Genomic DNA, 12,890 nt, shown 5'->3' on the forward strand with positions numbered 1-12,890 from the left:
TGATCTGCCACCCTCAAATGCGTCTCCTGAAGCATAACCACATCTGCCTTCAGTGCCTTCAGGTGCGCGAACACATGGGCCCTCTTGGCCGGCCCGTTCAGGCCTCTCACATTCCAAGTTATCAGCCGGATCAGGGGGCATTCCGCCGCCCCCCCCCCCCCCCTACTGATTCGCCATCCCCTTTTCTAGACCAGCCACGTGCCCGCGCCACCCGCAGTCTCCATTCCCCCCAGCGGTAGACCCCCGCCCCGACTCTCTCTCCGAGCTCCAGCTCACCTTTGGCCAATGCAGCAGCAACCCAGTTCCCCCCCCCACCAAGCTAGGTCCCCCCCTAGCTGCGTTGCTTCCCCCATAGCACTCCCGTAAGTCAGCTGACCCCGGCCACTCCCGCCACTCCATCGACCCCCCAGTGTGGTAGTCTCCCCCCCCCCCCCTCCTGTCCATCAGCGGGCGCTCCTCTCCAACACCGCCCTTCCCCCCTGGCCCTGCCCCCTTCCTTCCCTAGGCGGGAAAAAGCCCGCCCCCTCTGGCGCATCTCCCTTTTGCGGCCTAATCCCAGCTTCCCCACCTCGGGCCTTCCATCTCCCCTCCCCCCAACGGGGCCCCGTCCTTCCAACCACCGACGCCCACACTCTCACAAAACCCCCACTTCGAACCAATTCACCCTACCCCACCCAGCACCCAAGGAAACAATACAGAACAGAACAGAACATCCCCCAAAGCACATTAACCACAGTAGCCCCCCGCGACCTCCCCTCAAAACCGACCCTCAGTCCGTGTCCAACTTTTCGGCCTGAATAAAGGTCCACGCCTCCTCCGGCGTCTCTAAATAATGGTGCCAGTCCTTAAACGTGATCCACAGTCGTGCCGGCTGCAGCATCCCGAATTTCACCCCCTTCCGATGCAGAACCGCCTTAGCGATTGTACCCAGCCCTCTTCCTGGCCATCTCCGCGCTCCAGTCCTGGTATATACGGACCTCTGTATTCTCCCACCTGCTGCTCCGCTCCTTTTTTGCCCATCTTAGGACACACTCCATGTCCACCAAGCGGTGGAACCGCACCAATACCGCCCCCGGCGGCTAGTTAGACTTGGGCCTCCTTGCCAGGACTCGTTGGGCCCCATCCAGCTCCAGGGGCCTCGGGAAGGCACCCGCGCCCATCAACGTGTTCAGCATCGTGACCACATATGCTCCAGCATCCGACCCCTCCACTCCCTCCGGGAGACCCAGAATCTGCAGGTTCTTCCTCCTCGACCGATTCTCCATGTCCTCGAACTTCTCCTGCCATTTCTTATGCAGTGCCTCGTGCGCCTCCACCGCCAGGCCCAATATCTCGTCCTCATTCTCCAAGCCTTCTGCCGCACCTCCCGGATCGCCGCCCCTTGGGCCATCTTGGTCTCGACCAGCTTGTCGATTGAAGCTCCAGCAGCTAAGCTTTCAATTCCGTGAAGCAGCGTTTGAGAAACTCCTGATGCTCTTCCGCCTACTGTGCCCACGCTGCCTGGTCTCCACCCGCCACCATCTTGGCTTTCCTCCCTCGCACTTTTCGCTGCACTAGAATTACTTTTTTCACCACTCCACTCCTGGTCCAATCCATACAGTGCCGGGGAAATCGTACTGTCACCTTCCCACACTGGGAACCGTCAAACAAATGCTGCTGGGGCCCCTCAAAAGAGCCCAAAGTCCGTTTCTGGCGGGAGCTGCCGAACGTGCGACTTAGCTCAGCATAGCCGCAACCGCCAAATTGCACTGTCCTCACTGCATGCTGCAGATGATGCATTTAATGCCTTGTGGAGGGAAATGACACTGAAACTGAGGGTTAACACTACCTCATAAACTAGAGACAAATCACAAAAAATCTAATGACCTGACTAAAGCAATGTACCACACTGACCTTTCCCTTCCTTGAAGCACTGTTTTGTGGTCTGGGCTTGTGGCCTATATTTATCATGATAATAATAATATAATAATCTTTATTGTCACAAATAGGCTAACATTAACACTGCAGTGAAGTTACTGTGAAAAGCCCCGAGTCACCACATTCCAACATCTGTTCGGGTACACAGAGGGAGAACTCAGAATGTCCAAATTACCTAACAGCACGTCTTTCGGGATTTGTGGGAGGAAACCGGAGTTCTCGGAGGAAACCCACGCAGGCACGGGGAAAACATGCAGACTGCGCACAGACAGTGACCCAAGCCGGGAATTGAACCTGGGGCCTGGTGCCGTGAAGCAACAGTGCTAATCACTGTGCTACCGTGCCGATGTGGAGATCACCCGATGAAAGAGCAGCGCTCCAAAAGCTTGTGATTTCAAATAAACCTATTGGACTTTAACCTGGTGTTGTGAGACTCCTTACTATATCTATAATGGGAAGGTTTTCTTCTTACCATGACTAACTCTGGTCTGACTCAGGTAGGTCACTGGATTAACACTAGATAACAGTTATGCTAGTGAGTGATCCTCATTCATCTCATTGGGCCGCAAGATTGAAAACAAGCTTGTTTACTAACCATGACCCCCTGCATACGGTTAAATTAATTTAATACATACTTTGTAACGGGGGTCGATTACCTCACTTGTCTGGATGGCTGATTCATGATGTGGAGCAACACCAACAATGCGGTTTCAATTCCTATACCAGCTGAGTTATCCTTCTCAACCCTGCCCCTCGCATGAGGTGTGATGATTCTCAGGTTAAATCACCACCAGTCAGCTCTCTCTCAAAAAGAGAGCAGCCTATGGTCCTTGGGGACTATTGCAACTTTCACCTTCTAACGATTTGTAGAAAATGCTTAATCATTTATTTAAAAAAAATAAATTTAGAGTACCCAATTCATTTGTTCCAATTAAGAGGCAATTTAGTGTGGCCAATCCACCTAACCTGCACATCTTTCGGTTGTGGGGGCGAAACCCACGCAAACACGGGGAGAACATGCAAACTCCACACAGTCAATGACCCAGAGCCGGGATCAAACCTGGGACCTCGGTGCCGTGAGGCAGCAGTGCTAACAACTGCGCCACCGTGCTGCCCCACCTTAATCATTTATATATTAATAGAACTATCATCAACTTCAATTGGTAAAACCAAAATACTTCAGATGCAGAGAGAGTGCACGGCTCTCACAGTCATCGTAGAATCCCTACAGTGCAGAAGGAGGCTATTTGACCCATCAAGTCTGCACCTACCCTCTGAAAGAGCATCCCACTCAGGCCCACTCCCCCGCCCCATCCCTGTAACCCCACCTAATCTTTGGACACTGAAAGGAAATTTAGCATGGCCAATCTACCTAACCTGTAATGTTGCGTGCCAATGTTGTGTGTAATCAGTATGCACCTCACTTGTTTTGCAGAGTCTGTTGATTGGTATCAGAAGTGTTGGTCTGGCTTTGATGGAACTACTTGGTTCAAGGCTGTAGCACAATCAATCACTCACGAGACGAGCTAAGGAGTCAATCGATGGCTTTATTACGCAGACTTGTTCCCCAGCAGCCCAGTTACAGAATGCAGCTGCTGGGAGAATCCGGGCTCTTATACTCCGCCTTACTGGGTGGAGCCAGTAGTGGCTGATCCAATCAGGACCCGGCGTCTATCCACCAATAGCCTCCTGGCATCACAGGGTACCGTAATACCCCTAATGCATACCACCACATTCACCCCTTGTTAAAAAAGAACCCGGCGGCGGTAGTGGGCCGTATGGTGGTAGGGGTTTACAGAATCAGTACCTGGGATGCCACTAACACAGCGGTTATGCTCCGATATCAAACTACTAGCACTATTTACATTGCCGCTTTTACTGGGCAACTGAATTATTTACAGAGGCATTTCTTGCTTTGTAATAATGATTCGATGAGTCGAATGGGTGCCCTGGTCGTCCTCCCTGATCGTCTCAGCCCAGGTGGTGATGCAGGCGCTGGCTCGGGCCCACCGTCGTCTCTGGGAGCGTAGCGATGTCTCTTCCTGCTTCACTACCCCTAGGCGGGGCCGGGGGAAGGACCGATCCACCCAGGAAGGGGGCGGCTGTGGGGCGTGCCGGTGGGAGTGATTGGTGTTGGGGGGTGTGTGTAGATCCGGCGGGCGCCAGGTCCCGCAGAGAGACCGTGTCCTGTCAGCCACGGGGTAAGCCACGTAGGTGTACTGAGGGTTCGCGTGGAGGAGGTGAACCCTCTCGACCAACGGGTCCGATTTGTGTACCCGTACATGTTTTCGGAGCAGGATGGGTCACGGGGCTGCCAGCCAGGTCGGGAGTGACATTCCGGAGGAGGACCTCCTAGGGAAGACAAGGAGGCGTTTGTGAGGTGTTTAATTTGTTGTGGTACACAGCAGTGACCGGATGGAGTGAAGGGCGTCTGGGAGGACTTCCTGCCAGCGGGGGACTGGGAGATTTCTGGACCGTAGGGCCAGCAGGACGGTCTTCCAGACCGTTCCGTTCTCCCACTCTACCTGTCCGTTACCCCGGGGGTTGTAACTTGTCATCCTGCTCGAGGCAATGCCCTTGCTGAGCTGGAATTGACGCAGTTCGTCGCTCATGAAGGAGGACCCCCTATCGCTATGCATGTAGGCGGGGAAACCGAACAATGTAAAGATGGTTTAATGACCATGGCCGCGGTCATGTCGAGGCAGGGGATGGCGAATGGGAAACGTGAGTACTCGTCAACCACGTTCAGGAAGTACGTCTTGTGGTCGGTAGAGGGGAGGGGGCCTTTGAAGTCTAGACTGAGGCGTTCAAAGGGACGGGAAGCCTTTATCAGGTGCGCTTTATCGGGCCTGTAGAAGTGTGGCTTGCACTCTGCGCAAATTTGGCAGTTCCTGGTGGCTGTTCTGACCTCCTCGATGGAGTAGGGCAGGTTGCGGGTCTTCACGAAGTGATAGAACCGAGTGACCCCCGGGTGGCAGAGGTCCTCGTGGAGGGTTCGGAGACGGTCCACTTGTGCGTTGGCACATGTGCCGCGGGATAGGGCATCAGGAGGCTCGTTTAGCTTCCCGGGACGATACAAGATCTCATAGTTATAGGTGGAGAGTTCGATCCTCCACCGCAAGATCTTGTCGTTCTTGATCTTGCCCTGCTGTGCATTATCGAACATGAAGGCAACCGACCGTTGGTCAGTGAGGAGAGTGAATCTCCTGCCGGCCAGGTAATGCCTCCAATGTCGCACAGCTTCCACTATGGCCTGGGCCTCCTTTTCCACTGAGGAGTGGCGGATTTCTGAGGCGTGGAGGGTGCGTGAGAAAAAGGCCACGGGTCTGCCCGCTTGGTAGAGGGTGGCCGCCAGAGCTACGTCGGACGCGTCGCTCTCGACTTGGAAGGGGAGGGACCCGTTGATGGCGTGCATCGTGGCCTTTGCGATATCTGCTTTGATGCAGCTGAAGGCCTGGCGGGCCTCTGTCGACAGGGGAAAGACAGTGGACTGAATTAGCGGACGTGCCTTGTCCGTAGTTGGGTACCACTGGGCGTAATAAGAGAAAAAGCCCAGGCAGCGTTTCAGGGCCTTGGAGCAGTGAGGGAGGGGGAACTCCATAAGGGGGCGCATGCGTTCCGGGTCTGGGCCTATAACTCCGTTTCGCACTACGTAGCCGAGGATGGCTAGATGGTCGGTGCTAAACACACATTTCTCCCTGTTGTACGTGAGATTCAGGGCGTTTGCGGTCTGGAGGAATTTTCCGAGGTTGGCGTTGTGATCCTGCTGGTCGTGGCCGCAGATGGTGACGTTATCGAGATACGGAAACGTGGCCCGCAAACCGTACCGGTCAACCATTCGATCCATCTCCCGTTGGAAGACCGAGACCCCATTAGTGACGCCGAATGGAACCCTTAAAAAGGTGATAGAGCCGCCCATCTGCTTCAAAAGCAGTGTATTTGAGGTTGCTCGGGTGGATGGGGAGCTGGTGATAGGCGGACTTAAGGTCCACCGTGGAAAAGACCCTGTACTGTGCAATCCGATTGACCATGTTGGATATGCGGGGGAGAGGGTACGTATCCAGCTGCGTGCACCTATTGATGGTCTGACTATAGTCTATGACAATCCTCTGCTTCTCCCCGGTCTTTACAACTACCACCTGAGCTTTCCAGGGACTATTGCTGGCCTGGATTATGCCTTCCCTCAGCAGCCGTTGGACTTCTGACTGGATAAAGGTTCGGTCCTGGGTGCTGTACTGTCTGCTCCTAGTGCCGACGGGTTTGCAATCCTGGGTGAGGTTCGCAAACAGGGAAGGTGGGTTGACCTTGAGGGCCGCGAGGCCACAGATAGTGAGTGGGGGTATAGGGCCGCCAAATTGAAACGTTAAACTCTGGAGGTTGCACTGGAAATCCAACCCCAGGAGTGTGGCAGCGCAGAGGTGGGGAAGGACGTAAAGCCGATAGTTCTTGAACTCCCAACCCTGCACCTCAGGTTCGTGATGCAGAACCCTTTGATCTCTACAGAATGGGATCCTGCTGCCAGGAAAATCTTTTGATTACTTGGGTGGATCAGAAGGGAACAGCGTCTTACCGTATCGGGATGTCTAAAACTCTCCGTGCTCCCAGAGTAGATCAGGCAGGGCGTCTCGTACCCGTTTATGAATACCGTCATTGTTGCCTTTTGGAGCGTTCGGGGCCCAAGGTCCAAGGTCACCGAAGCCAGCCACTGTTGCTGCATCGGGGCGTTTTCCTCAGGCCCCGTGGGGCCGTCCATCCCGGGGTCCTTAGGCGTCAGCCAAGATGGCGGCATCCTCGGGTCGCACACGGTCGGGGGTGAACAAGATGGCGCCGCCCATTGATCACACGTGGCCGGAGGAGCACAAAATGGCGGCGCCCATCCCTCCCGCATGGAGTCTGGGACCCAAGATGGCGGTGCCCGGTGGCCACACATGGATCGTTGGGGGGGTTGAGGTTGGGGTCCTGGTTCTCCCCCGGAGATTGCGGCGACCCCCCGGGCCTGGCACACAGCTACAAAGTGCCCCTCCTTGTCGCACCCTTTACAGAGGGCTGAGCGGGCCGGGCAGCGCAGTCGGGGGTGTTTCGCTTGCCCACAAAAGTAGCAGCGGGGCCCACCCGGGTGATCTGGCGCTCTGGCAGCACAGGCCTGCGGGGGAGCCGGGGGTTCGGTCGCGGCGGGGGTCCATGGTGCCCAAGGGGCTGCCGCGCGGACGGGGGCGTAGGCACGGGCGTTCTGCGATGCCACATCGAACGAGGCCACGAGGACCCGTGCCTCCTTGAGGCCTAGTGAGTCTCTTTCCAGCAATCACTGACAAATTTGGGACAAAAGCATACCTGCCACAAAAGCATCCCGAATCAGTAGCTCCGTATGTTCATTAGCCGGGACCGGTAGGCAGTTGCAATTTCTCCCCAGTATTAGCAGCGCATTGTAGAATTCGTCCAGCAAGTCCCCGGGGATTTTCCATCTCGTCGCGAGCTGGTGGCGTGCGTAAACCTGGTTGACGGGCCGAACATAGAGTCCTCTCAGCATGGCGAGCGCCGCCTGGTAATCGTCCGCGTCCTCTATGAGAGTGTAGATTTCCGGGCTCAACCTGGAATGCAGGACCAGCATTTTCTGGTCTTCTGTAGGTACACAGGTGGCCGTTTGGAGGTATCCTTCAAAACATGCTAACCAGTGTTTAAAAGTGGCCGCTGAGTTTGGCGCATGGGGGCTGATTCGCAGACATTCCGGAGTGATTCGGAGCTCCATGTTCTTTAAAGTCTGCGTAATAAATTGTAGCACAATCAATCACTCATGAGACGAGCTGATAAGGAGTCAATCGATGGCTTTATTACGCAGACTTGTTCCCCAGCAGCACAGTTACAGAATGCGGCTGCTGGGAGAACCCAGGCTCTTATACTCCGCCTTACTGGGTGGAGCCAGTAGGCGGCTGATCCAATCGGGACCCGGCGTCTATCCACCAATAGCCTCTCGGCATCACAGGGTACTGTAATACCCCTAATGCATACCACCACAAAGGCAAACACCTCAGTAAATTTAACTTAGTGGTTAAAAAGGTGTAATCCCTGAATCCTGACTTCAGCCATCCCTACCCAAGTTGCTTTTATCTGACATGGTTGAAATTCTGAACTACCAACAATAAAACTATATTTACAAATGCACATTAAAGGAAATAATAACATTAAAATGGTTCAAATGATATTAAAAGTAACCTCCAGTTACTTTAATACTCCTCCAGTATTAATATTAAAGTCTATAGTTGGCAATAAGCACAATCTTATTCCTTATTTATATAAATTGCTGCTCCCAGGGGCTCCTGCCAGTTATTTAGGCTACAGCTTAGTCTATCAGTTGTTTCAGCAGTCAATTTTCACTTAACTACATTCAAAACTGGGCACGGTGTCTTTTTCAACCTTGCATTTTCAGGTAAAGTTTGAAGAAGCTGGCTATGGAGGTGATGGACAATTTGAAGGAAACCAGAAGGTTGCGGAAGTCCTAGCCAAAATACAGAATGTCCTTTGTTAACGGGATGTAGATGTGCAGCCACCGGTCCTGGTCTTGGAGGCCTGATTTACAGCTCCAGGCACAAAAGGGCTGAGAAGAGTCTTCATTTCACCATCCTTGCTGCTGATGACTAGTCCACCTGTTCCAGGGGGCTCCAACTTTCCCCTGCCACCCAAGATAGGCAATTTAGGTACTCCTGGACCTAGGAAGGAGTGGTGCAATTTGTTTCCTCTCATCTAATACTCGGGCAGAAGCAGAAATGCAAAACATCTGACCCAGTTTCACCTCATTCATTGGCAGATTACAAAGACAGTACAAAAGACAGTACTGGAGAAAATGTGTAGTTGTTTTAATCAGAAAATAATATTGAGACAGATTTTGATCATTCATGTTTCAGTGGAAAGAATACAATGGAATTAGCCATTTTGCTGCATTGTACTCAATCAACATCTAAGAACCACTTTCTTCATACCCAAGAGTTTGCATTAATTTTAACAGTGCACATTCCACTGCCAAGTTCTAGAAATGGCTAATAAAGATATAAATGCTTAACATTTGATGACAGTGAATAAAGATTCCTCCCTCTATAAAATCTCTACTGGCTAAGTAGTGGCCTGAAAGATGCAATTGTTTGCAAATAACTTCATCCCATTCTCGAGTTGTGAGAGAACATATTTTTACTGGAACAAACAAAATACATGGAACATTACTGTCAAGAAAATGTTCTGAGAAATGGTTACCTATTTCAGCACAAAAGTAGTGAGGTACGGTGACTAAAGCAACATAAGAAGTAATATTTTAGATTCAAACATGTCTCTAGCTCATTTTCATATCCATTAACATCCACTTATTAAAAGATCCATTGAAAAGTCCTCCATTTGCTGGAGGAAGGTTCCACATGTATCTTCAGAACAGTCTTCCTGTAAAGGCCACCTTTCTATCCAGTTGGATGAGTCCAAAGGGTATTCATACCTAATTTAAAAATACAAACAAATGTTTTTAAAAAAATATTCTCTGCAATGTAAACCATTCATTCTGGCACCATCCAACTATGAAGACAGCACAAAGCCAAAGCCAGGGCCTCCTGAAGGACGACTGAGATAGAGAGGAAGGTGAAGCAGAGAAAAAAGACATGTGTGATAATCCTCACAAGGCACACAGGATACACTGATCGATCTCTCTGTGGGATTCATAGAATACAAGCTTTTCCATTAGTGTGCAGAGGTCTGCCGAGCTGGGGCTCCTTATTTGTTTCTTTAAATACCGTCCCAAACCGGGACCGACACACTAGTTAGTCCCCAACTAGGACCCTATCGTATGCCACGGTCGCAGCCTTAACCTTCAAGTTTATAATAAATTTAAGTGAACCTTCTTTCTTGGGTCTCCTGGATTATTAAACTTGTGATGGGGAATAGGGAAAAAAGTGATTCTGGACAACCTTGCTGTAACCGAATAATCTAGTTAGAAAACAAAACCAAAGAAGATTCAAAGATGCTGCTGTTCGGGAGGCTGGAGCCATACGATGCAGGCATAGAGGATCGGGGTCAGTAAGCTGAAAGAATGCGATACTTTCGGTCAAATTACATAGGTTCAGAAGACTGGACTTCCAGTGACCGGGTTGTGCTGATCGGGTGCACATAAGGTGGCTCTCTTCCAATAAACTAGAAAATAGGCACTTTTAATCGCAAGTACCTACAAAAATCAGACAAAAACATTCCCTCACCCTCTACAACACATGGGCAAGAAGAAATGCTGGAAAGCAATTGCTGCAGAGGCTGTAAAGAGCCCAAAAGCTGCGGCAAAGGACAGGAGAAATGTGCGAGTGAATCATCAGACCCACGAGGTGGAGGGTCCCAAGCCACACTTGAGGAAGGGAGACCAGCAACCTGAGACCCCCCCATCCCCCTGCCAGAGGATGGATGGAAGAAGTTCCTCATGAAGGAGCTGAAGGATAAAATTAAGGCTGAGATTAAGGCTGCGGTTAAGGTGGCTGTCACAGAAGCACTGACCATCATGCAGGTGGCCCTCGACAAAGTGGAAAGGAGACTGGAGGCTCAGAGAAACATGATTAAGGACTTGGAAAAATCCTCGATGGACCAGAGTGACCGGATCGTCGCCCTAGAGGCAGAACCAAAGAGGTTGGTGGCGGCCCAGGGAACCTGAACGAAAAGATTATGGACCAGGAGAACCGGTCGAGGCGCTAAAACCTCAGGCTAGTGGGCCTGCAGGGAACGTCTGCAAGACTAGGTGGTTCAGATGCTGGGAAACCTGGTGGGAAGGGACAGTTTCCCCAACCCAAGGATATCGACAGGACCCATAAGTTGCTCTGGCCAAAATCTAAGGCTGAGGAGCAGCCGAGGGTGATCATCGACAAACTGTACCGGTACCAAGACCGGGAGAAAGTCCTGCACTGGACCAAACAAACAAAGGCTTAAAAATGGGAGGGACACAAGGTTAGGAAAAACCAGGACATTGGGGAAGGCCTGGAAAAGCGCTGGGCAGAATTCAATAATGCCAAGTTGACCCTGTACAGGAGCAAAGTGAAGTTCGGGATGCTGTACACAGCCAGACTTTGGGTCACGTACCAGGGCAGGGAGCATTATTTTACGACCCCTGCAGTTGTGGACAAGTTTATCCAACAGAATGGGCTGGGGAAACAACAGTGGAGGCAATGATGAGGCAGACACCGGAGATGTGGAAAATGTTAAAGGACTGGACCGCCTCGTTCTGAACCTGGGAACCAGAGCACAGAAAGGAGAGGGCCAGGGCAGCAGGAGAGGGTGAGGAGAAGGCAGAGGGGAAATTAAATCAGCTGGCACAAGAGGCAGTAGGGCTGACCCCAGGAGGGAGGCCACCACACTAGTGGGAAAGCTAGCGCCATGAGGTACGAGTGAGGGGGGAGGGGCTGTGGCACATCTCCCACTGGGGAGAGAGCTCTGAGCGACGTGGGAGGTGTACACTACCAACGGCGAGATAGCTAGGGGGGTAGATGGAGGGTGGGGGAGAAAAACAGTAGGGAATGGGGGTAGCAGAAGGAGAGAGAAGCAGAACCACAGGGGGAACAAAGGGACTGGTGGCCATTGCTAGGACTACATCCAGCTGAAGGTAGTAGCATGAGCGTTATCCTGAGCAAGGTAAGTGGGGTCGGGGATTGTCAGTGCCTACCAGAGCCCTGTGACAGGACGGGGTGGTGGTTGATCAGGCTAGGGAGGATTGTTTCCATGGAGATGGCCCTCTGTGGGTTGGTAAGTGCCCTATCCGAAAGACTTCCTGCTCAAAGCTCACAGGAGGCCACTGGGGTTCACCAGGCGTTCTCGCCATGTGAAATAGGGCCCACTTGCTACTCGTAAAATTTCAGTAAAATTGGTTTAAAATTGATAAATCTAAAGGGAGAGAAGTCAGTCATGCTATCATTAGAAAAAATTGTATTCATAGTGGAAGGAGCTACCGATATTGAAAAGTAGAAAAGAAATGGGATGCATTAGGAAATAGTGGTCAAGTGACCTGAATTAAAGCTTACTCACCTTGATGAACTTAAACGCAGGCTATTTTTTCCCATTATCAAGTACCTTTGGTTTTTGATTAAACTAACATCAGAACAAGTGTCCTTCTTAATCAAACTTATAATTGAGGTTTTTTCAATATCATCAACTGCAATAAAAAGACACTGTTTTAGTCAGGTATTATAATACTTGAAACTTAATACTTAGACAAATTGAAGAAAACTTAAATAAGCTTTATACTATTAAAGTGCTAATGTAATAATGCTTGCTTTTACGATCCCAGACCAGACCCCAACAGTGGCTTGGATACTGGACAGAAACATCAATATTTTGTTTTAATTTTGTAAGACTGTGAGGAAAAGGATACCTCACTCCAGGCTCCAGGAGTGATTGCATGAAGAAATAGAGATAGGAAGAGGGATTCTCCGCCCCGCTGTGCCACATTTCTGCCCCGACCGGCCGGTGGTATTCTCCGTTATGCCAGCCTGTCAATGGGGTTTCCCATTGTGGGGCAGCCCCACGCTGTCGGGAGACCCCCGGGCACCGGCATAACGGTGAATCACGCCGGCGGAGAAACCCGTATTGGGTATATTAAAACAAACTTTATTACTAACACAGTATTAAAATTTCTTAAACAACACATGAGGAAATAACTTATAATTACCCCTTAAACAAGATTCTTCAATACAGTGAATACAATATCCTTAACTGCTATCTTTATTTCCACTCAACCAACAAGAAAAAAATACATCTCGGTTCTCAATTCACTATTAAACCATTGGCACACAGGAATATTTGCTTCAAGAGATGTTCTTTAAGAAATAATGGGTTGGATTTTCCATTAGCTGATGCAGAAATCGGGAAACATGATTGGGAGGAGAATAGGTTTTGATGCCAAAATCGCATCGGGTGGTGATTTGACACCAAATCACAATTCTCCTTCACCTCAACAGCGGTGTTAATGCAGT

At 50.9% G+C, this 12,890-nt stretch overlaps 1 protein-coding gene across 3 annotated transcripts in view; it reads right to left on the reverse strand.

The window, feature by feature from the left end:
* Positions 1–9,078: 9,078 nt before the first annotated feature.
* The window catches only part of c5 (complement component 5), a 223,942-nt gene continuing 220,130 nt past the window's right edge, over positions 9,079–12,890 (reverse strand). For all 3 annotated transcript variants that reach the window (XM_072488563.1, XM_072488561.1, XM_072488562.1), the window contains 2 exons: positions 11,944–12,070; positions 9,079–9,391 (listed from right to left, as the gene is read on the reverse strand). In XM_072488563.1, coding sequence (XP_072344664.1) covers positions 9,256–9,391; positions 11,944–12,070 — 263 coding nt within the window. In that variant the 3' untranslated portion in view covers positions 9,079–9,255. The remainder of the gene's footprint in view (positions 9,392–11,943; positions 12,071–12,890) is intronic.

The sequence above is a fragment of the Scyliorhinus torazame genome, chromosome 22, assembly GCF_047496885.1.
Source record: "Scyliorhinus torazame isolate Kashiwa2021f chromosome 22, sScyTor2.1, whole genome shotgun sequence".
Lineage (NCBI taxonomy): Eukaryota > Metazoa > Chordata > Chondrichthyes > Carcharhiniformes > Scyliorhinidae > Scyliorhinus > Scyliorhinus torazame.